The 20,557-nt window shown below is 51.8% G+C and overlaps 1 protein-coding gene across 2 annotated transcripts in view; it reads right to left on the reverse strand.

Annotated features, from left to right (window-relative positions):
- Positions 1 to 20,557, reverse strand: part of FLT4 (fms related receptor tyrosine kinase 4) — a 57,870-nt gene that overhangs the window by 13,324 nt on the left and 23,989 nt on the right. For both annotated transcript variants that reach the window (XM_030283926.4, XM_030283927.4), the window contains exons 3-17: positions 16,952 to 17,223; positions 13,241 to 13,353; positions 12,162 to 12,324; positions 11,786 to 11,925; positions 10,925 to 11,093; positions 10,248 to 10,365; positions 9,560 to 9,711; positions 8,737 to 8,899; positions 6,877 to 7,021; positions 4,186 to 4,294; positions 2,440 to 2,799; positions 2,043 to 2,189; positions 1,259 to 1,390; positions 872 to 978; positions 433 to 568 (exon numbers count right to left, since the gene is read on the reverse strand). In XM_030283926.4, the coding sequence (XP_030139786.2) occupies positions 433 to 568; positions 872 to 978; positions 1,259 to 1,390; positions 2,043 to 2,189; positions 2,440 to 2,799; positions 4,186 to 4,294; positions 6,877 to 7,021; positions 8,737 to 8,899; positions 9,560 to 9,711; positions 10,248 to 10,365; positions 10,925 to 11,093; positions 11,786 to 11,925; positions 12,162 to 12,324; positions 13,241 to 13,353; positions 16,952 to 17,223 (2,426 nt within the window). The remainder of the gene's footprint in view (positions 1 to 432; positions 569 to 871; positions 979 to 1,258; positions 1,391 to 2,042; positions 2,190 to 2,439; positions 2,800 to 4,185; positions 4,295 to 6,876; positions 7,022 to 8,736; positions 8,900 to 9,559; positions 9,712 to 10,247; positions 10,366 to 10,924; positions 11,094 to 11,785; positions 11,926 to 12,161; positions 12,325 to 13,240; positions 13,354 to 16,951; positions 17,224 to 20,557) is intronic.

Consider the following 20,557-nt stretch of genomic DNA (forward strand, 5'->3'; position numbering starts at 1 on the left):
TAAACTCTGCCAGACAGGGGGAAGAGGCTGCAGGTAAGTGTCTCAGCATGAGGACAATAATGTATGCAATCCTGGTCCTGAACTTGGGGTACCTTCTGGAAACTGGGCTGTTCTGTCCAGATTCCCACTTGGAAAATATGGGCATGTGTTTTAAACCACATCCAGGGGTCTTGTTTTCAGTAATACCTGTGTGGATATGCTAAGGAAGTCTGGGATAACAGTTGGCTTTGACCTGGCTACAGTCAGACCTAAAGAGATTTCCCTGGGACAGCTGGGCTTTAGGGACAGCCTGGGGAAGAGGATGGGAAGCCTGAGGCAGAGAGAAAGCATTAAATGCAGAGAGGTGTGTTAAGAAATCGGAAGGGTGAGTTTGTAGGGCTGGTGGGAAGCCCTGGCTGCAGTGTGCAGTGGGAGGGAGGGGGTCTGGCTCACCCAAGCGCAGGCGGTCTCGTGGGAACTCCCACTTGCTGGAATCATAGGGCAGGTACTCGCACTGCTCCTCCAAGGGCACCTCGCCAGGGTCCATGATGATGGAGAGGTAGCCTGTCTTGATGTCTGCGTGGGCTGGCTAAAGGAACCAGCCAACACAAAGGGTGAGGAGGTGCCCTCCTTGCCCGGGGTGTTGACTCCCAGATGGGATTTAGATTCTTTGCCTGCCTTGACCTGCTGCCCCCCCAAGCAAAGGCCATTCCCCATCACCTCCTTTACCACAGCCCTTACTCACCCTGTCCTTGACAGTGAGAGCACTGGAAGCATCACTCAATGACCTCCTTTTAGCAGGTGCTGTCATGGAGCCCCACATCACAGCACTGATGCTGTTCCAAGCTCTGATATGCCACCCTCCCTGCCTGGGGCAGTGACAGTCACGTACCCTTTTGATGTTGCAGAAGATGAGAATAAGTAAGATCCAGAAGAAAACAGCAATAACTCCAGTGCCAATCAGGATGACAATCTCTACATTGGTCCTGTCATCAGAGCCTGTGGGATGGAAGGGCAATCATAGTTTCAGAGATTCCCATTCTATGCTCCAGCTCAGCCATTCCTTATGATCTGCATCAGGATGTGGGGTGACTGGAGACATGTTTGCCTGAGCTAAACATGCTCTGGCCTAACAGGTCCCCCTGTGAGAGCATCATGCCACCAGCAAGACCAAGGGGCTTTCACTGCCTCCCACTGTCACAGGGAAGAGGCATGGGAGCTTGGCCATAACTCTTATTCCACCCCTTTACATCCCCAGGGGTGTTGTGGCTGCTGGTACCTTCCACGGAGACGCTGGCTGAGGAGTTCACACAGCCCTTAGCATTGCAGACGCTGCACAGGTAGAGCCCAGCATCTTCCTCTCTCACCCTCTGAATGCTCAGCCTCTGGTTGAAGTCTGCCAGGTCAATCCCTGTAAGGCACAGAGGGTTGTCATGGTCACTCACAGGGAAGGAAGATTAGTACACTGGTCTCAGGCTCACAACAAGGCTTGCATTTTTTGGCTGATTCATTTCAGATGGCAGAATTACATCACACCAGCTGGCAGAGGCTCTTCTCTTAATGGCCCCAGAAAAACCCTGGAGAGGCCTTCCCCAGGCAGTATACAGAGGGTACAAATCCCCCACTGAACATTCTGAACAGGGACAGTGCCCAGGCAGTCCAGCTGGTGTGTCAAGTTCTGCTTCAGCTTCAGAACATGTTCCTTTCCCTCTGCAATGTGCCTGGATCCTTCACATGCTCCTTCTGTAAGATCTGGGTCAGACCCTGCATAATCAGAGATGCCAGGCACTGGGCTGAGAGTAAGAACATGAATGATTTCTCTCTCCCTGCTCTCCAGCCGAATGTGCACAAGCACAGACAGTGTTGAGCCAGGCCCTAGGGCATAGATTTGGCCAGTGAGACTGCATCAAATTAGGACAGAATGTGATTAAGACCAGGCTCTGGCTGATTCAGAGAACAGGTGCCTTTATCTGGGGACAGCAAGTCCCAGAACTCAGCAGTGCTCAGCTCTCCAGCTGCTGGACATTCTGCCCTGCCTGTGATCCACCCCCAGCCCACTGTACCTGACACTTCTTCCACCAGTTTCTCGTCTTTGTACCAGCTGATTTCAGGAACGTGGTTGCCATCCACTTTACAGCGCATCTCTATGGAGTCGCTGACGTTCACCCAAATGTCTGTCAGGTTCTGCTTGAGGCGGGGGATCTCCAGGGCTGGAGGAGCAGCACAAAGAGGAGGAGGGGAAAACGGGAAACTGATTGATCACAAGAATATCTGTGTTCCTGGGGGCCTTTGGGTCTCTGACCCCTGCTGAAGGGTGTCTTGAGAACCCAGGTGCCCTGCCTTTGCCACCTTGAGTTTAGCTTGCTTGTGTGGCTTCCCCTGGGGATGGCCCGGGAATGGGGATGGCAGCAAGAGCACCAGCTCTCCTCTGTCACTCCCGCCAGCCCTGTGGACCCTCACCCTGCACAGAGATGTATTTCTTGTGGCAGTGTTTCTCCCGAGTCTTCCTGTTCTGCACCTCACACACATAATCTCCCTCCTCATCCAGGGAGATGTTGGGGATGGTGAGCAGCAAGGTCGCATCGTTGGAGTTGGGCTGGAAGCGCAGGTCCCCCTGCATCTTGGTGGCATAGTGGTGGACGTTCTTACAGTCCAGCACGAGGGGGTTGCCCTCTTCATCGTGGAGCTTGGAGAGGTTCAGCCGATACCACTGCAGGTTCTCATAGGTGTAGTTGTCTGCATTGCAGCTCAGCTGTAGGTCCTGCCCCTCTATGGGCTCTTCCGAGGGCTGGGACTCAATCTCGAACCCATCTGGAATGGCTTTCAGGAAGGAAATGAACATGTGAATGAGTTTTCATGGCTGAGCTGCCAGACACAATGAAATTGTCTCCTTGGGCTTAGCTCTCAGAGATCCGCCTGTCCTCATCCAGGGTAAAGGAAACCACTGTAGACCAGAACATACAAACTGATGGCAATCATAGACTAAGCCCAGTGAGTGCTATGGGACCTGCTCAAGTCCCAGGTGAAATTAAGATGGGGTGGTCCCACTATGACATGAAATAACTCATGCATGCACACTAAGATTAAAAGAGTAAAAGGAAGTAAAAGGAGGGACCTTTATTTCTGACCTTGCAATATATAGAATTCTAAAAGTGGCAGTGGATTGGAGGATGAAATTGCCACTTCTCCAACTACACTGGTCAAACTAACGGTCTATCAATTCTCTCCTTCCATAAAGAATGTAAAACCATCATTATTTACATGACAGTGTGTGAGAATCTAGTAGAAATATGTAAACATCAGAAGGTATAGAAAACTTTTAAAAGAACAGGGTGACATGGGGTCACAAATGAAACAAGCCAGGGAGGTCTGAATTCGGCTGTTACTTCTCCCAGCTCAGCTGCAGCATTCTGGTTTGCACACATGCCCACCTTCACACATGCAGGCAGTGACACAGCAGCCTGGACAACAACACAGAAAGCATTACTGAAGCAGTGACTGAAGTGACTGGTCTTCTGGCTTCACAATAGCTGGTGGCTCTGACAGCACAAGGGCCATGAACCCAGCCTTCTGGGCTGGGAATTTGATTATGGAATTCTCATTCCATAGGATAAGCTTTTGCTGTGCCCTTGCTGGGCTCCCTGTCTCAGCAGACAGGGACAGGCTCCTGCCAGGACAGGGTACCACTGGCAGGAGGCTCATGCATCCCCCTATGGGCCATGACTCCAGCCCGCACCGCGGGGCTCTGCTTCCTACAAACTCAGCTTCCTCCCATCACCAAAATCCCGTGGGATCCCTGCCGGGGCTGGGGCCAGCGGGACTGGCCTGGGATCGGTCGGGCGGTGCCACTAGAGGATGCTCTTGGACCAGGCACATCCCAGCCCGGGGAGCTGCCTGGGCCTGAGCCAGGGGGTGTCCCCAGCCCAAGACCAGCCCAGGACTGCCAGGTCTGCTTCAGGACCTAGGCACAGGCAGTGCTGGCTCATTCCCGAGTCTGCCTGCCAAACTCTGCCCGTGCTATCTGCTGCCAGGGCTTCAGGCTTTTGCCACCCAGCAGACCACTGGGTTAGCCCTGCTTTCCCGCTGGCTTTCCAGTCGCTGTTGAAGATCCTTACTGTGAGTGGCAGGACCTGACAGCTCCAGGGACCTGCCAATTTCAAGCAGAGAGCTTGGCTGGTGCAGGGGGAAGGGGTTTACAGTACTCACTGGTCACGTAGAAGTAGATCAGCCGCTCGTCTCGACCCACTTTATTAGAGGCAATACACTTGTACATGGCTGAGACATTGGCCTCCTGGATGGCCAATTTGCTGACTGTCTGATGGGGGAAGAGAACATAAGGAAGAGTTAGAAAGAGCAACAGGGAAGAGAAGTAGGATCACTGCTGCTCTCCCCCAGGTAGCAAAGCCCCCGACAGCTGTTGTTGTTATGTGAAAACAGGCCCTTATCCTACAGCCCTTTGTGCATTTCAAGCTTTATCTGTTGGCTCTACCAATAATAACATGATTTTATTCCCAATCTCCCCATCTTTCTATGGAGCCCAGTCAGCATAGATGCCTCTCCACAGGAGCAAACTTCTTGTTAAGCCCCTTGGGTCACAATGGGGACAGTGCTCAGCAAGGGGGACAGTAACAGGATGCAGGGCTGAGGGGATGGTTAAGCTCCTGCCAAGCTTTATTTATTACAGTGGGAAGAAAGGGAAAGGACACCAGGGTTTTGATTCCCTGAGCCCTCTGCAGTTAAGTGACTATTTAGTGTCCCACAGGGTTCAGTGGAATTTATGGGTACTTACAGACCTGCAAACACTTCTTTTATTCATAAGGAGAAATCAAACCTGTGAAAATATCCCAGCTCTCATCCCTTCGGGACGAGCAGTCATCTTTCACTGAATTCCAACCATACATAGACACGGTCCTAGACGCTTCCTCCTCTCTCCCTCCAGCAAGACATGACTAAGATTGGGCAAACAGCCAGGCTGCCATCCTGGGAGCATGGACCCAGGGGATGCTGCCTCCAAATTAGCCAAGAAAAGCAGCTGGGGAATAAGGCTGCTCTTCTCCTCCTCCTGGCTCACACAGCACGTGTGTGAGCTACCAAAAGTGTTACAAGCTCTCCCCTTAGAGGAGACTTGCAGTTGGAGGCTCCAGTTGAAATGACAAGTTAAAAAATCCCTCTAATGAGATGGTGTTTAAAATGCAGAATTAACGTGGTCCTACAGGAAATTTTTTTCCCTTTACATCCCATAATCCTATAGACTTTGGGAAGCATTTCCGTTCTGAGGGGCAACGTATTGAGGTTGTGTTAACCAGAAGGAACAGTCATTCATTCAGCGCATACTCAACACAGCTGAAGTGACTTTATTACTGGTACTTTTGTCCATTGCCTTTTCCGTTTCTTGGGGTTATTCATACAACCAGAGTGACCCTATTGCTGGCACTTTTGTGTGCTGCCTTTCCTGTTTCTTTGGGGATTTTCCTTCTAATCTGCAGTGTTATGTTTGAGTTGGGGTTTCTTGATCTGACATCATCCTGCTGCCTGCAGTGCATGACTGTGCACTGCGTATCCTGTGGCTTGTTCTGGCCTTTGCAGATGGAATAAAAACCAGGAGGATGGTAAGAGAAGACAGGCACAAAGGACAAGGAGAGAGAGAGAAAGCAGATTTTAGGATTTGGCATCCCACTGTGAATGGAATAGCTCTTTTCTCCCAAAACTCTTATACATCCGTGGGGATGCACAACCCAAGTTGAAGCTCCAGGACAGTTACAACCAAACAGATGGAATGAGAAGGACACAGCTGAGGAATAGAAGGAAGAAAATGGGGAAAATAGGGGAAGATCAGAAAGGACCAATGCAAGTGTCACACCCCTAGTGGGACACAAGAGCTTCTTATCCAAGAGCTCCCGGTACCCCTGCTTGCGTTCCTGGGGAACATCAATCCCTCAACCTCCCTTCAGCTGCTCTGGGAGGAGAATCATCTGCCGTTTGCCACCCTTTTGGCAGAGTGATGAACTCCCGGCCAGGCCAGGGGACGGGAAGTGCCTTTAGAGGTGTGTAGGAAAACAGGAAGTGACTTTCAGAAACAGGGGCCCGTTTGTTTGTTCTGCATCCCTCTGTGAGCCGCTGGTGCCCGACACCAGTGGGGACAGGAACCTTGTCATGGCACAGGTCTGACACTCGTGGCTACCCAGGAGACAGAAAGAAGCAGGCAGCAAGCTTTCCCTCACTGCAGTGAGGGAAAGATGTTCCTTCCAGAGAGGAAATGCTGTGATGGAGAAGTGGCTTTGTGGAGCACACGTTGCTTCTACTCACAAATGTGAGTACTCACAAATTTTTACTCACAAATCCATCTGCAGCAGATGGATGCCAACTTCTCCAAATCATCCTCACCCCACCAGGGTGGGGACAGCTGCATGAAATACCCCACCAGACACATGCACTTTCCTAAGTCCAGGGATTTCCTAGTCAGCTCATGACTCCTGCTCTCTTGCCCAGGATGCTCTGCAGGACTTGGTTTTTACAGAACAGCTCCTGCAAAATGCTCAGAAATGGCCATGGGAGTCCCCATAGCACTTGTCCCCATGGCAAGTGCCACGTCTTCCCTAGCTGGATGCCATGTGCTCAGTAGCAATCCATGAAATCCCTCCTGCACAGCCAGCCCCAGCGGGGGCCTCTGTGGACACAGGGCAATTTCTCAAAGATGACAGCTCTCCCTCGCCCTGGGGCTGCCTGGTACTGTGGAGCCCCAGGGCTGGGAACCCCCACTGATGGTTTACTTTAGAAGCAGAGGTGTGAAGCCCTCCCCAAATCTGTCTCTGCCAGGCCCCTTTCCAGGCCACTTTTCTGGCTGATTGGAAAGGAGTCCTGTGCGTGTCCCAGGATGGGTTTGGAATACAGCCTCACCTTGTTCCGCCCCTCCACGAACTCCACCCAGGTGTCAATGCTCTCGATGGGGTTCACAGCATCCTGCTGGGACACATCTTTCCAGTCCTTGCACTCGGGCATCCGGTCCCGCTGATGGCGCCTTGCTGCCCGGTGCCTGCTATTGCTAATCCAGCAGCCAGGGACCAGCACGGGAAAGAGGAGAGAGACAGAGAGAAGGTTAGCTGGAGAAAAGATAGCAAAAGCAGCTTTGTGTCAGAGAACTGATGGCCCTGTCCTATAACTCTGCAAAATTTCCTGGGTTACACAATTCTGATGTGCTTTATAAGGGTGCCTTGCAACCACCAGCGAGGCAAAAATTTGTAGGTGTGAAAACTGAGGCAGGGAACAGATACAGGTGTCCCAAGCAGTGTCTTCACCCGCAGGCCTGGGGCTTCATCTTTCCTTCCTAAGGGTGGAGAAAGACAGGATGATTCATGTGTGCCTAGGGCAACTCTTTATGTCATTTTGCTCAGCACCAAGACCTTAAAGCCCTGCTGGGACTGAGAGTCAAAGGTGTCACTGACTGGCTGGTGCTAGCCTGGGGAGCAGATGGTGCAACACCCAAGGGCGTAGCACCCAGGGGTGCTCCCGCTGCCCCCGATTCAACAAAAGCCAGGAGAGACCTCCCCAGGTAGAGGTGCTGCTGGTGTCTCACAGGGGAATGATGGTACCTCTTCAGGCTGAGACAGGTGGGTGGGGAGAAGTGGCCAAATCTGTCAGGGACCTGTCATGCTGCTGCCTGAAGGGTGCTTTTGAAATGCAGGTTGGAGTGGAAGATGGGAGGGTGGGTTGGGATAGGAGGGAGAGGCTTTGGGTGACAGGGAAGCAGAGGGGAGCTGAGGGCTCAGGAGCTGTAGCAAAGGTGTGTGCTAGCAGTGTGGGGCAGAGCACTTGGTGGAGCAAACACACTGGTGAGCTGTGTAAACAACAGGAAGCTAGAAAGAAGCCTCCTGCATCCTCTGGAGCTGTGCTAGGCAGAAACATGGTGGCCTTGGGAGACAGTGCTCATAATTCATGGGCCCCTCTGCTTCCTGGCAGGGCCACAGTGCACTTGCATGCAATGGAAAAGTCTGGCAGCCCTGCTTGGCAGAAGGCTGCCGGGCTGCGGGACCTGGCTTCCTCCAGGCACCCTGATGTCCTCCGCCCTGACTGCTCTGGCTACAACTCCCTAGCATCCCTTTTCCTTCTTCTGGTGAGACTGTCATTAAAAAATGCCACTGCAGCCCTGCCTGATGCTGCCTCAGCTTCCCAGGGCACAGGCAGTGGGCATGTACCCTTCCTGCCTACCTATTGCCCTGCTGGCAAATCATCCCAGCAGCTGGCAGAGATCTGGCACTTCCCCAGGATTCAGCAATTCTTCCCCACAAGCAGCAACTGCCTATGAGCACTTTTGCTTCACAGGAGAAGAAAAAGGACAGAAAAACCAAGGGAACCTCAGGACAGGAATGATGTGAGCCCCAGCTGCTGTCTTGGGGTCTTACCAAGGGGCTGTGACAATTTCTCCTGCAATCTGCCTCAGTTTCCCCACTAGCACAGTGATCAGTGGCTTCATTGCAGGTGCTGTGAGGGGTGGCTGGGCCATGGACATCCACTGACAGAGGCAGGTGGCTGAGGATGCAGAGGATGCTGTGGAAGTGTTGGTGTCTGGGACCAGCCAGCCTGGGCAAAACTACCACACGGACAACAAGTGTTTCCACTCTGCCTTCCCAGAAGGTGCTGTGTTGTGGGTGGGAGAGCAAAGCTGAGGCACAGCTGGGGGCACAGCCATGGTCACAAGAAGCCCATAACACCAGGATGGTGGCCTGACAAGACACAAGTGTTGGAGGAAATGGCACTTACAGGCTGCGTCGGGAGAACATCCGGCAGGGCATCCACGGCCTCCACTGCCACTGGATCACCTCCGGTGCTGGGATGCCGTAGACAGTGCAGGTGAGGGCCTGGGGGCTCCTCTTGGAGTAGATGCTTGGGGAAGAGGCTTCTTTCTCATGGATGCGTGGAGGAACTGCAAGGATCAGAGTGACATTGTGGGCAGCTGCAGGCTCAGGCACTGCATCCCCAGGCTTGGCACAGCCCTCCCCAGGCCCATTTTTGGGGGACTACAGCTGTCTGGCTCTCAGGGCAACTCAGGCCTGCAAGGCACAGCAGGTCGTACTTAAGTAGATTTAAATTACATCATTTCTCTTTTCTGTGGTGAGTGGAACTGTCTGGATGCTACAGGGCTCAAAGCACAGGGCCACAGAGCCTCCCGGAGACACATCTCCAGGTAGGAGTGTCCTTCCAGCACTTTTTTAGCTGGCACCTATTTCTTGCATGACTGGGACCACTTTCTGCTGTGGGAAAACTCCATAGGGGCTTCCCACCCAGAGGAGCTACTCCAGATCAAGACTTTATCTGTGTGGCAGCTGCCCTGTTCTCAAGTCCACATCAGTCAGGGTCACCCTCAGCAGCATCTCCAACTGCTCAGGGAAGTGGCCCCTGAGCAATGATATAAACTGCCCAAAGTGAGGGAGCCAGGAACAACATTGTGCCATGGGGGAGGAAGAGGTGATGTAGGTACTAACTGCTTTAGGACAGCAATGGGCACTTGGTCTTGGAGCAGCCCCAAGGCTGGGGCCATGGGCTCAGCACTCTCCCCCCAGCTCCAGCCCCAGCCCCACCTTACCATTGACAATTAACTGGAGGCTGATGTGCTTCTCCAGCCCTGCCAGCCTGTTCCTCAGAACCAGCGTGTATGTCCCAGCATGCTGCTCCGACACATCCTTGATCTGCATTGAAGATTGAGATTGCTTGGGAATTAGCTTTCCATCCTTGTACCTGCAGGGAGGCAGAGAGAAAATGCAGCCATGGGGAGGAAGTGTCCCACTGGCAGCTGGGCTGCCACAAGAGTGCAGAGTGCCTCTTGTTAGCACTGAGGACCTCTCTGGAGAGACTCATGGGCCTTTCCTGGACCCAGGTTATGGGTCTGCACATTGTGTCGTATGGATGTGTGTGGGGTTGGGGGTGTTGTAGCTCTGCCTGAGCAGTGAGTGGGTGCAAAGCTCCCATCTCCCGTCAGCTCTGATGGAAGTGCAGCATGATGAGGTGCACAACTCATTCCACTACCTTGCTCCTCTGGGCGGCTGTGATGGACACAGCAGAGGGACAAGAGGGGACAGCTCCTGTGGGAACTCCACCTGGGCCTCGCTGAGAGCCAGGACATGGGAGAAATGGCCCCCATGGGCAGAAATAAGTGACATTTGTGACAATCTTGGCGGCAGGGGGACCTAGCAAAGAAGCCAGGTGAGGCTTCCCCATTCGACAGAGGAAAGGAGAAAAGGAGAAACTGGCTCAAGCTAAGAAAGGTGAGTTACCACTGGAAGTCTGGTGGGGGGTAGGCCACGACTTTCACTGGCAGCTTCACGGCTTCATCTCCTGCAGTGGCTTCTATCACTGGGCCCTTCCTCCACTCCACAGTGATGAAAGGCTTTTCTGCAAGGGAAAAAGGGACCGTGGAGGAGAACTCAAAGAGACAGGGTGTCACACAGCTCTGCTGCTCTCCACAGGGCCCAACAGCAAGGACCAAGGACAGGGCTGGGTGTCCTGACAGCACAACTGAGATCCTGGCAGCTGAAGATCTGCCTCTGTCTCCCTCTTGGGAACCATTGGGAATACAGGAACGCTGGGCTGCCCTGTGGCTTTCTGCTGCTAAAAAACAACCACCCAAAGCAGATGGTGCCTTGTGCACCTGCAGCTGGTGCCTCTCAGGCCAGCCATGCCACAGGGGCACTGCATTTGCCATAGGGCTGCAAGATATGTGTCCTGCCATTGCACTGCATTTGGGCCAATTTGGTGTTGGCATCTCTCTCCCTCCCTTTTGGGACCTTGCTGAATGTGACTCTGCTCCCAGCACGATGCTGGTGCACAGGAGGGCTGAGGGGCTGGAGGAGGGCTGGGTTTCACTAAAGCAGAGTGGAGGCAGGCTCAGGGTTGGGGTCTGCTGCAGCTGGGCTCTGGCTGTGGCTCTGCAGGGCTCTGGCAGGTGCCATACCGTGCACAATGACATCAGTGCTCTCCTCCAGCATCTGGCCATCACTGGTGGCAGTGCATGTGTACTTTCCCAGGTCCTGCTGGCTGACATTGTGGAGGGTCAGGATACTGGAGAGCTCTGTTTGTGTCTGCAGCGACCGGCGCTCAGACTCGATCACTGCTCGCTGCGTCTGTGGGAGAGAGAAGGGGATGAAAGACAACAATGGGATGAGGCTGTGTGGATGGGCCCTTCACAGCTGTGGTTCCTGATGCTCAGTGCTTGCCTCTACCTGGGCAGGTTTCTGCAAAACTGACTGCCATCCTCAGGGATGGAAGGGCACATGTTCTGTGTACTGACTGCCTGAGGCTGGGCTCAGACCTTAGCATGGTTTGCTCTTGTGGCCCAGGAACCAGACTGGGAGCCCCATGAACTGAGTGATGTTCTCAAGGGACTCCCCTGTCACACCACTCAAAAAAGCCAGAGAATACAAGAGGGGGAAGCACAGTGGGGAAGGAACCATCTCACAGGTTTTTGGTAACAAGGACTCTATGATTAGAGTAGTTCCTTTTAAATCAATCACATTTGCTCTGGATTTGCACTGGTGAAAGTGAAGTTCTTGTTTTCTCAAGAGCCCCAGAGCAGTAACACCTCAGCAAGGAGGGAGCTTTCTGCCAGAAAAAGGGGTCTTCATTCTGTCTTGCCTTCTTCTGCAGGAGAAAAAGAATGGGAGAACACTCTGACCAAGATGTCCAGGGCACAGCGTGGTTAGGATTATGAAGCAGAGCCCTGCCAATGATGTGAAGAGGAACAATGAAGAGTCAGGAGGGGGCGACTCAGAGGGTAACAGTGCAGTGCACAGGGAGCTGCTCAGCTTGCTGGTACCTGTTTGCCAGGGTAAGTCCAGTGGAAGCCGACGGCAGAGTTGAACTCAGCCCACACTGTGCAGTTCAAGACCAGCTTCTCTCCCACTAGCAGCTCCATGGCTTTCTTGGGATACAGCTGGATGTCATACAGCTCACTCCCTGATGCAGAAAGAGGGAATGAAAAGAGATTTCTGATCTAGTTAACTCTTTGACTCAGGCTGTGCAGTTACAGGAGGTTTGGGAATCTTGCTGCATCTTGTCCAATACACAGTGGAAGAGATATAAGCACCATACAGAGTCTGTGTAGCTAGAGAGGACCATAACAATCCCTTGAGCCACACTGGTGGATTTCAGAACCAACCAAACTGCTCCCCTGAACCTTCCCAAATACTTACCTGCTATATGGATGATGAAGAAATTTGATTTGAAGACCTTCTTGTTGATTACAGTCTCACAGTGGACATACAATAAGTCCCTGATCAAGTGTGTGGGTACCTGCATTCCCTTTTTGTTGTCCCATAAAGTGCTCTTGCCGTCAGGGTGGATGAAGAAATTTTGCTGGAAAAATCAAAATTTTGCCAACTGAAATCAGAGGGTAACAACATTCCCACTCTACCCCTCCCAGGCTTTATGCTGGCTAACATGTCCCTTTTGTGGGAAGAAATGATGCAGCATCATGCTGTGCTGGCCTCCTGCCCTCTCCCCCCGAGGGTTTGCCATCTAGGAATCGTGGCCTCCCCTCTACCCCAAGTAGCTGCATCCTGCACCATGAACCTCCCCGTCTGCAGAGTGGGCCAGAGACTTCCAGGAATGGAAATTTCTAGAGATAGCTGAGGAAACTGATGCTGATGTCCCAAACATCAGCCCCACCGGGATGAGTGCTGACCTTGGGTAGTGTCCTTCCCGGGCAAGGGAAAGGCCCCTGGCCCCCAGAGTGTCCCTGGAGGCCTTTGTACAATAGTAACACTCATCCTGGAAGGATGTATTAGCATTGTAAAAAAAAAAAAAAAAAGAAAAAAAAAAAAAGAAAAAAAAAAAAGGGAAAAAAAGGCAAAAGCAAAAGCAAACTGATAAGAAAGCTTTTTTTAGTCATGAGCCCCAGGGCTGCAGCCTCCTCCCTTGTGGGGATGCTGACCACATAGAGGGGTGTAGATCACAGAGATGAGGCAACGAGGCAAACAGGGGATGCTCTGGGGAAATGAATTTAGAACAAAGTCTTGTTTTGTTTCATAGAGCTCCAGGGAAAAGAAGCAAGGTTGGCAGGAAACCTGTGGGATCTGCCCACGGGAACTGGACAACACAGCTTCAGCCAGCAAATAAAACGAGGAAGCCAATGGCTTGTACTTTCCATGGAAAATGTATCCCATGCATTTTCCTTTCCTGGCAGTGCCTGTCATGCTTCCACTCAGGCAATTACAAATGCAGAACAAATGCAATACACCTCGGTGCAGTCTCCCAGCAGCCGAGCTCTCACCGAGGTCAGTGTGACGTTAAGATCCGGGATGGACACGAGACATGGTACCCAAGTGTTCTCCTTGTTGCTGATGAGGAGGGTCTCTGGCTTGTTGATAAATGGCTGTTCAAAATCTGTAGAAAAGATACAAGGAGAACAACTACTAAAAAAAGAAGAAAAAAACTGGGAAAAGGCAACAACCAGTAGAAAAGGAGGCTTTCTAAATTTCCCTAACACAGAACTCACAGCACAAGCTTTTCAGAGGGAGTGGTGCTGAGCTGTTCAGCCCCATCTGCCACATGTGACAGTCAGAGGAGACACCTGGAGCTCGGGAATGCAAAGCCAGCCGGCTCCTTCGCACCAAGTACGGTACCAGGGCAGCGACACTTGTGTGACATTTGGGCAGTGCGGGAAATGACCTCCCCTTTCCTGGAGCCCTCAAGGTCTCTGCCTGAGCCTGACCCTTTGTGGAAGCAGTGTGTGGTGTCCTGGGCTCGGCGCCTGCCCAGCTGGTGGCCGTGTGCCCCAGCGTGGGGCTGCTGGGGCTGGTGGCGGCCGGCAGCGCGACCTTCCGTGGCGAGGAAGTGATCCGCAGAGCGGTGGTATGCAGATGTCATCCTGCAGCCATCCCGGCCCGCAGATAAACACACCAGCTGGGCTTCCCAGGGCTGCCACCCCACTGCCGCCCAACTGCTGCAAGCACAAATATTGACAGGAAGAGCAAAGCCACCCAGAAATAAGCATTATGAAATGACTTAGCAAGGCCAGGGATGTTATACAAACTCTGTGCAGAGACCGCGTACAATCAGCAGTGACCCAGGCTGAGTAAAGGGGATGAAGACAAAATTGGAAGAGACAAAGAATTGTGAGACTGCTTGGTGGCCTCAGTGACAGATGATTTATTCTGTACTATCAGCCCCTGCCTGCCCTTTTCCACAGGTTTTATGCCTCACAGGATGCTCTGAATAGAGACTGGTTCCTAGTGTCTTGAAAACATGGTGTTGCCAGGATCTCAACTCTGTAAATGTCCATCCAGCACATGGTCATGATGGGCTTTATTCATGGAGATTGTCCCCTGGGTGAAGGAGCTTTATAAGGTGGTGATGGGTCTCCGGGGAGATTTTACAGCTTTTGGTACACTGGAATTAAACTAAATTATCCCAGTGGCCTACCTTTATTTTTATTCACCTGTGTTTCAGCTAAACAAATTATTTCAAGGGAGTGTAGCATGAGCACAACCATTTGTTCTGAGATTCTTTCCCTCTGATACCCAGCCCCTAAAGAGACTCATCTAAAGGGAGAAGTCAAAGATGAATTTAGAAATGATCCTCACTTGGGGATTCAGTTGTTCAAATCACATTGGGCTCAACCCAAACCAACTCAGTGCTCCCACTGTTAAGTGCATAAACCTTTAATTTTTGATCTGTAAAGCTGCTGTTTCACTGATACTTATGCTGCAAAGGCCTCTCCTCTGTGTGAAGCACTTTTTCTACAGAGTAGGTGAAACAATCCACACTCAAGAAACTTAGGAAAACATGGATTGCCCACAGAGTTCTTATCTTTATTTCCTGGGTTTTTTTTCTGCCACAGGATTTCTGACTTCTGAAACCACAGATTTGTTTCTCAGTGTGAACATGTTCCTCATTCCTCTCCCAAACCCTGGGCATGTGAGAAGGAGAAGCTGCACAGCTGCCAGAGGTGAGAGACTATGAGGTCCCCTTCAAGCTCAGATGGCAGCCAAGAACTGATTTACTGGGCTGGTCCTGCTGCCAATGAGTTTGTGATTCATGCACTAACTCCCCTCTCTGACAACATCACAAATTTCCTTGAGACTGCCTTAATGGGTCAGATGGGAATAATTTAGCATCTTCTTCATTAATACTTGCTAAGCTTTATGAGATGTGGCCTGTACATAGCCTATCCTACCCTGATGAGGCTTTCTGTGTCTACAGAGCTATGTGTAGTTGTAATAAAATATGCACCTAACCACACACATGGGAAGGAGACACATGCATGGAGAGTTCATTTGACCACTGAATTGCAGGTAAAGTACAGAAGAACCCATTTTTCCAGGCAAGCACAGATATTCTGTTCCTGGCAATTTCACCAAGCCCTTAACATGAGAAATGAGCTTGATGGATAAACCTGTGGTCTGATCATCCTGTCTCCAAACATCCCCAACACTTACATCAGCCCTTCCAAGCTCTCCAGGGACAGTCTCACATTGCAGCCCAGTTCAGCAGGAACAGGCTTTATCTGAATGTTCTGCAATGGCTGTGCTTACCATATGCCTGAGTTTTCCTGACATGTCCCTTCTCTTGCCTGAAAGCCTGTCCTGTCTGGAAAGGCAGATTCTGAGGTTTTCTAGATGCTTGATAGCCACAAGAGGGGACAGCCTGACTGGACTGAGTGTGAAGATGTGCTGTGCAGCCATGTGCACAGCAGTGCTGCGAGCTGTTGGCAGGATCTGTCACACACACGCCGTCCACAGGCACTGTGAGTCCCATGGGCCCTGACAGTGTGGGATTTATTGCCCCTACCCTGCCCCATGTGCACTCTCTGGTAAACAGGAGAGCAGCTCCTGAGCTGCAGAGAGGCTGGAGGTGAGAGAAGGTGGATCAGGGGGCGAAGTGACATTTGTTGGATCGCAAAGAAAATTAGTTATTGCAAAAGCACTCCCTGCATGTAAGCTTGTGGGGTTGTACTCATTTTCAGTGTATTTAAGAAGCCCTCTTCCTCCATCCTAATACAACCCTCTAGAGTGTCTGAACACCCCTGTCCAACTCACAGATGTCTGAAATCCAGGCAGGCTGTGTCCTGTTTTAGGGTGGGCAGCATAGCCCATGGAAAGAGGAAGCAATTGCCCAAACAGTCTTCAATTCCTCTCCAACAGCTGCCCAGCTTTTCTGATTTGCCCCTGCATTTTTCTCTGCATAGTTGCAGAGGCAAAATTGGCTTTGCCCTGGGACTTCTGAAAAATGCATCTTATATGTCATGACCTGCCTGGCTCATGACAACTGCACCAACTAATAAATGGGGGTGGAAAGAGAAATAGCTCAGCCAACTGTTTCCAGGGGACAGAGTTCATTTATCTTGCTGGAGCCTGCTGTGAGCAGTGGGGGAGATGACGGAGGAGGAATCCCTGAGACACGGAGATGCTGAGTATTGGCCCCGCAGCCACTCCCTAAGCTGAGGTTCCAGCCCCAAGCCTGGTGAACATCTCTCCTCTGCTAAAATACACCTCATAACCCTGCCTGCACGGGCAGCCCCTGCACAGAGTGGAGAGGAGCATCCGGATCTGTCACTGTGGAGCAACTCAGGCCAGCAGGTCTGGGAATAGGCTGCACATGGAGTGGCTGTACCACTCATCCTCTCCCTGTCATTCTCAGCTTTATAAAACACTACCACCCCTGCCACCAGCACCTCAGGGAGCCCCAGGCTGCTCAGAAGATAACTCCTGTGCTTTTTTTAGTGATGGAGCGTCTCTGAGGAGTTCTCACTCCTTGAATTCCTGCATTCCAGCCCGGCTGGAGTGATGCCCCCGGGACGGGACATAATTGAATCCCAGGCACTGCCGCCATGGACGGATATTGGTCCCCTGCACTTCCAGGGAACCAGCCCTTGGCCCCCTCCCTTGCCCTGGGAGGCACATTGAGATGTTTCATCTTTCAGATATTATGTTGGTGCATTGGCTGCCCTGAGGCCCCCAGCCTGCAGGTGCACAGCTCTTACCTCTCACAAACACGTAGGTGCTGACTGCTGTGGTGCCCTCGATTTTGGCATCAATGTACTTGTAGTAGCAGCGGTAGTAACCTGTGTGGTTGGCCTGTGCCTCCGTCAGCACCAGCACTTTGCAGTACGGCTTCGTGCCGGTCCCCTCGCAGTCTTCTTCTTGGATGGCCCAGCCGCTGCTGGGGGCTGCCGAGGCCACCAGCTCAGTCTCCTCCTTCCCAGCAGGATCCACCTTGCCCCCTGGCCACGACCACTCCAAAGGGTGCTGGCCTCTAGACATGGGCAAAAAGCAGCGTTAGCTTTGGGCTGAGCATGGTGAATGCAGGGGTTTTATTGCTCTGTGTGACTCTCTGCACACCTGCACGTGGCCCAGCCAGACACCAGTCTGGGGCTGAGGCATGGAGGAATGGCCATCCTCCAAGGGAAAAAACAGGCACAAGGAAATGGCAACCAGATTCCCTAAGTGCTGGGCAAGCAAAGGCTCATCCCCTTCCCCAGGCCACCTCTCTGGCCATGCGAAGCTGTAAGATATCAGCCCACTCACAAGCAAGCCCCTCTGTCCCATGGCACTGTCCTACTGGTATGAATGCCAGGACAGGGAAACACACAGGGCCCTGAGGGAAAGGTTCCATTTATTTTCTATTCCCTCTCATTATTAAAAGGGTCCAGAGCTATTAGGGAAACACATGGATGTGATGATTTCCCTTGGCTCAATGTAACTGCTGGCTGGGCTCATTGTGTGATGAATGGAGTGGGAAGAAGAATGGGGGAAGGAGAGCAGACTGGAAAGAAAGCGAGAAAGAGAAAAGCAGGAGGGAGTCAGGGATAAAAGACAGCAAGGGGAAAACAAGAGGAGGCTCAGCTGACTGTCTTCTGGCCAGCTGCCAGCTGTTTCCTCCCTGGGTACTGTGGGAGGGGGTTCCCCTTGCTCTGCACAGCACCCTGCAGCCCCTCAAAACGCCAGCTGGCCTGGGGCTGCCACCCCTTCCCACCTCTGCAGAGACACTGAGCTGCAGGCACCTCTCTGATGGCATGGCCACAAAGCCTGTTCACCAGCAGCCCAAAGACAGACAGAAAAGTCCAGGAACTCGAGAAAGCCCCAGACAGAACACACACGTGTGTATTTATATATAGCTGAGGATCTCCAGAGCGGGAGCTTGCATGTGCACACACGTGCCGCCGTAGCTTGTTATATCTGCTCTTGTTTACTACAAACAAAACAAGCTTTTATTCCACACTGGAAGTTTCCTTCTGTGAAATCAGAGCCCTTTTCAGAGGAAGGCCTAGCCCCCACTTGAAAGTTTGCCAAATAGCTGAAAGTCACTTAAGTACGTGGAAAAAAAAAAAAAAAAAAAAGAACCTAGGGGAAAAAAGAAGCCATCATAAGAGACAGCTGTGGGGTAAAAATGGCCTTTTGTCAGCACCATCAGCTCTATGAGGGGAAACTAGGTTCATCTATTATGCAAGTTGGGAATAGATGTGTTGGCACATGCAGCTCCTCTGCCAGGGCAGCTCCGTGGGCAGATACTTTTAAGCACAGGCAGACTGTGACCATCACTAGACAGCAAGGGACAGTAAGGAGGAAGAGAGATAAGGTGCCATTGGAGGGCACAATGGCTCAGATGCAATGAAGACAGGATTTCTGTCCAAGCATGGGGGAAAAACCTGCCCTTTTGTGTTTGTCTTCAGCTGATTTATCTTCCCTGGATAGAGCAGACTTCGCTGTCTTCCAGCTCGCTGCAGATGAGTTTGGAGAGAGTGTGCTGCACTCTTCCCATGTTACCAAGCACGAGGGCTCTGGAGGCAGTGACAAACCCCTGGGGACAGCCACACACCCCCTCTTATCCAGCTCAAGCTTCTGCTTTCACTAAAAATGCCATCAGTGCCTGAGGCAAGACTGTAAGCACAGCTCTGGCAGCTTGTGTTCATGAAGAAGAGGTAAGCTTCTCCCAGGTACCAGGGTCTCATGAACACTTCAATAAAAATAAGAACTGAATTTTGAGTTTTTCCCATCCTATTCATGACACAGAAAATAACAATGAAACTGATCACTAAACCAGGAACACCTGGTGGCCTCTGCCATAGGTGCTGCTGCTGTGTCCACAGCCCCACTGCACTGGCACAGACCATGGGGCTGTCCCTGCTTTCAGCCCAGAGCTGAGAGCTTCAGACCAGGCATTTTTGGCACTCCACTTATAGGAGGGTAATTGTGGAAGTCTCCAGCGTTTCCGCTTTCTGTTTGTTTACCTACTGGGATTCTCACACGTTATCAGATCCGCTTGTTCCATTACCCATCACAGCCTGCAGCAGCTGAGTGACACATATTTATATAAACATGGACGGGCCAGTGCACACAGACATGCCAACCAGCCCGTGGGCAGCTCAACCCAGGCATTCCCTTCAGATGTGCTTTCATTTCCTTTCATATGTCCCTAAGTTCGGTGGGGACACAGAAGGTGGGGGCAATACTGTGAGTCCAAGTTAGTGTCACTGATGTGTTAAGAGGACCAGAAAAATGCAGGAATGAGGGCAGGCCAGACTCACCTGGATTTATTTCTGAATCTACCTCCTGCATTTGGAAAAGGGTCCAAGCAACAGTTTTGGACAGTTCCCTCTCTTCTATCTGTCACCTTCCAAGATTTATTCCCAAGTTGTTTTCTTTCAGCTCGGTGATAATGTGCCTCCTGGCGATGGAGCCTGCTGATGCCAGCTGGAAAAAAATGCACTGTAGTCTTCTCCACAGCTGTTTTCCCTCAATCTTTTCAGGATAGATGTTCTTCTATGGAGATGTTGCAATTGGCACCCCTCTTCTTCAATCCTCTTTGAAACTCCCATGTGAGGGGTAATGGGCAAAGCTGGTTGTGGCTTTGTGGCTTTGCTGGGACAAACCAGATTCCCCTCAGCACCGTGGAGGATGTTCACAGCAGCCATACATGAACAGGAGAGAGCAGCAGGTGTTGTGTGTTCCTGGACACTGCTCCAGAGCACTGGTTGTAGGGTTTTACATTATCCTCAAGCTCCTTCAGCCCTGCCACAGTGCTCATTTCCTCCACGGGAGCCAAGAGGACTCCGGGGTCAAATATTTCCTCTCTGCCACAGATGGGTTTGCACATCTGCGAGTCAGCTCTGGGAACAGGTCACTGGGCAGCAAAGGACATCCTTGCCCATCTTTTTATTTGTTTTCTCCCCACCTGTGTGCCAAGCACCTGCAGGATGGGATGGGATGGGATGGGATGGGATGGGATGGGATGGGATGGGATGGGATGGGATGGGATGGGATGGGATGGGATGGGATGGGATGGGATGGGATGGGATGGGATGGGATGGGATGGGATGGGATGGGATGGGATGGGATGGGATGGGATGATACCTCCAGAGGTTTCTGCTGTTGTGCAGCTGGCTCCTGTGGGATTTGCTCCAATGCTCATGGGTTGGAACAGTACAAGCTCTCTGCTTTCCCCCCACGCAGACTGCCGAGGACATGAATGCAGAGATTCACAATATTCTTTCCTTCCTTCTAGGAATGGGAGCTAATAAAAGCTGCACTGTCCATTTGGGCATCAGACCCTTCCCCCTGTTTTACCACATGCTTGGATCAAAACATCC

This window comes from Taeniopygia guttata, chromosome 13 (genome assembly GCF_048771995.1).
Source record: "Taeniopygia guttata chromosome 13, bTaeGut7.mat, whole genome shotgun sequence".
Taxonomy (NCBI): Eukaryota; Metazoa; Chordata; class Aves; order Passeriformes; family Estrildidae; genus Taeniopygia; species Taeniopygia guttata.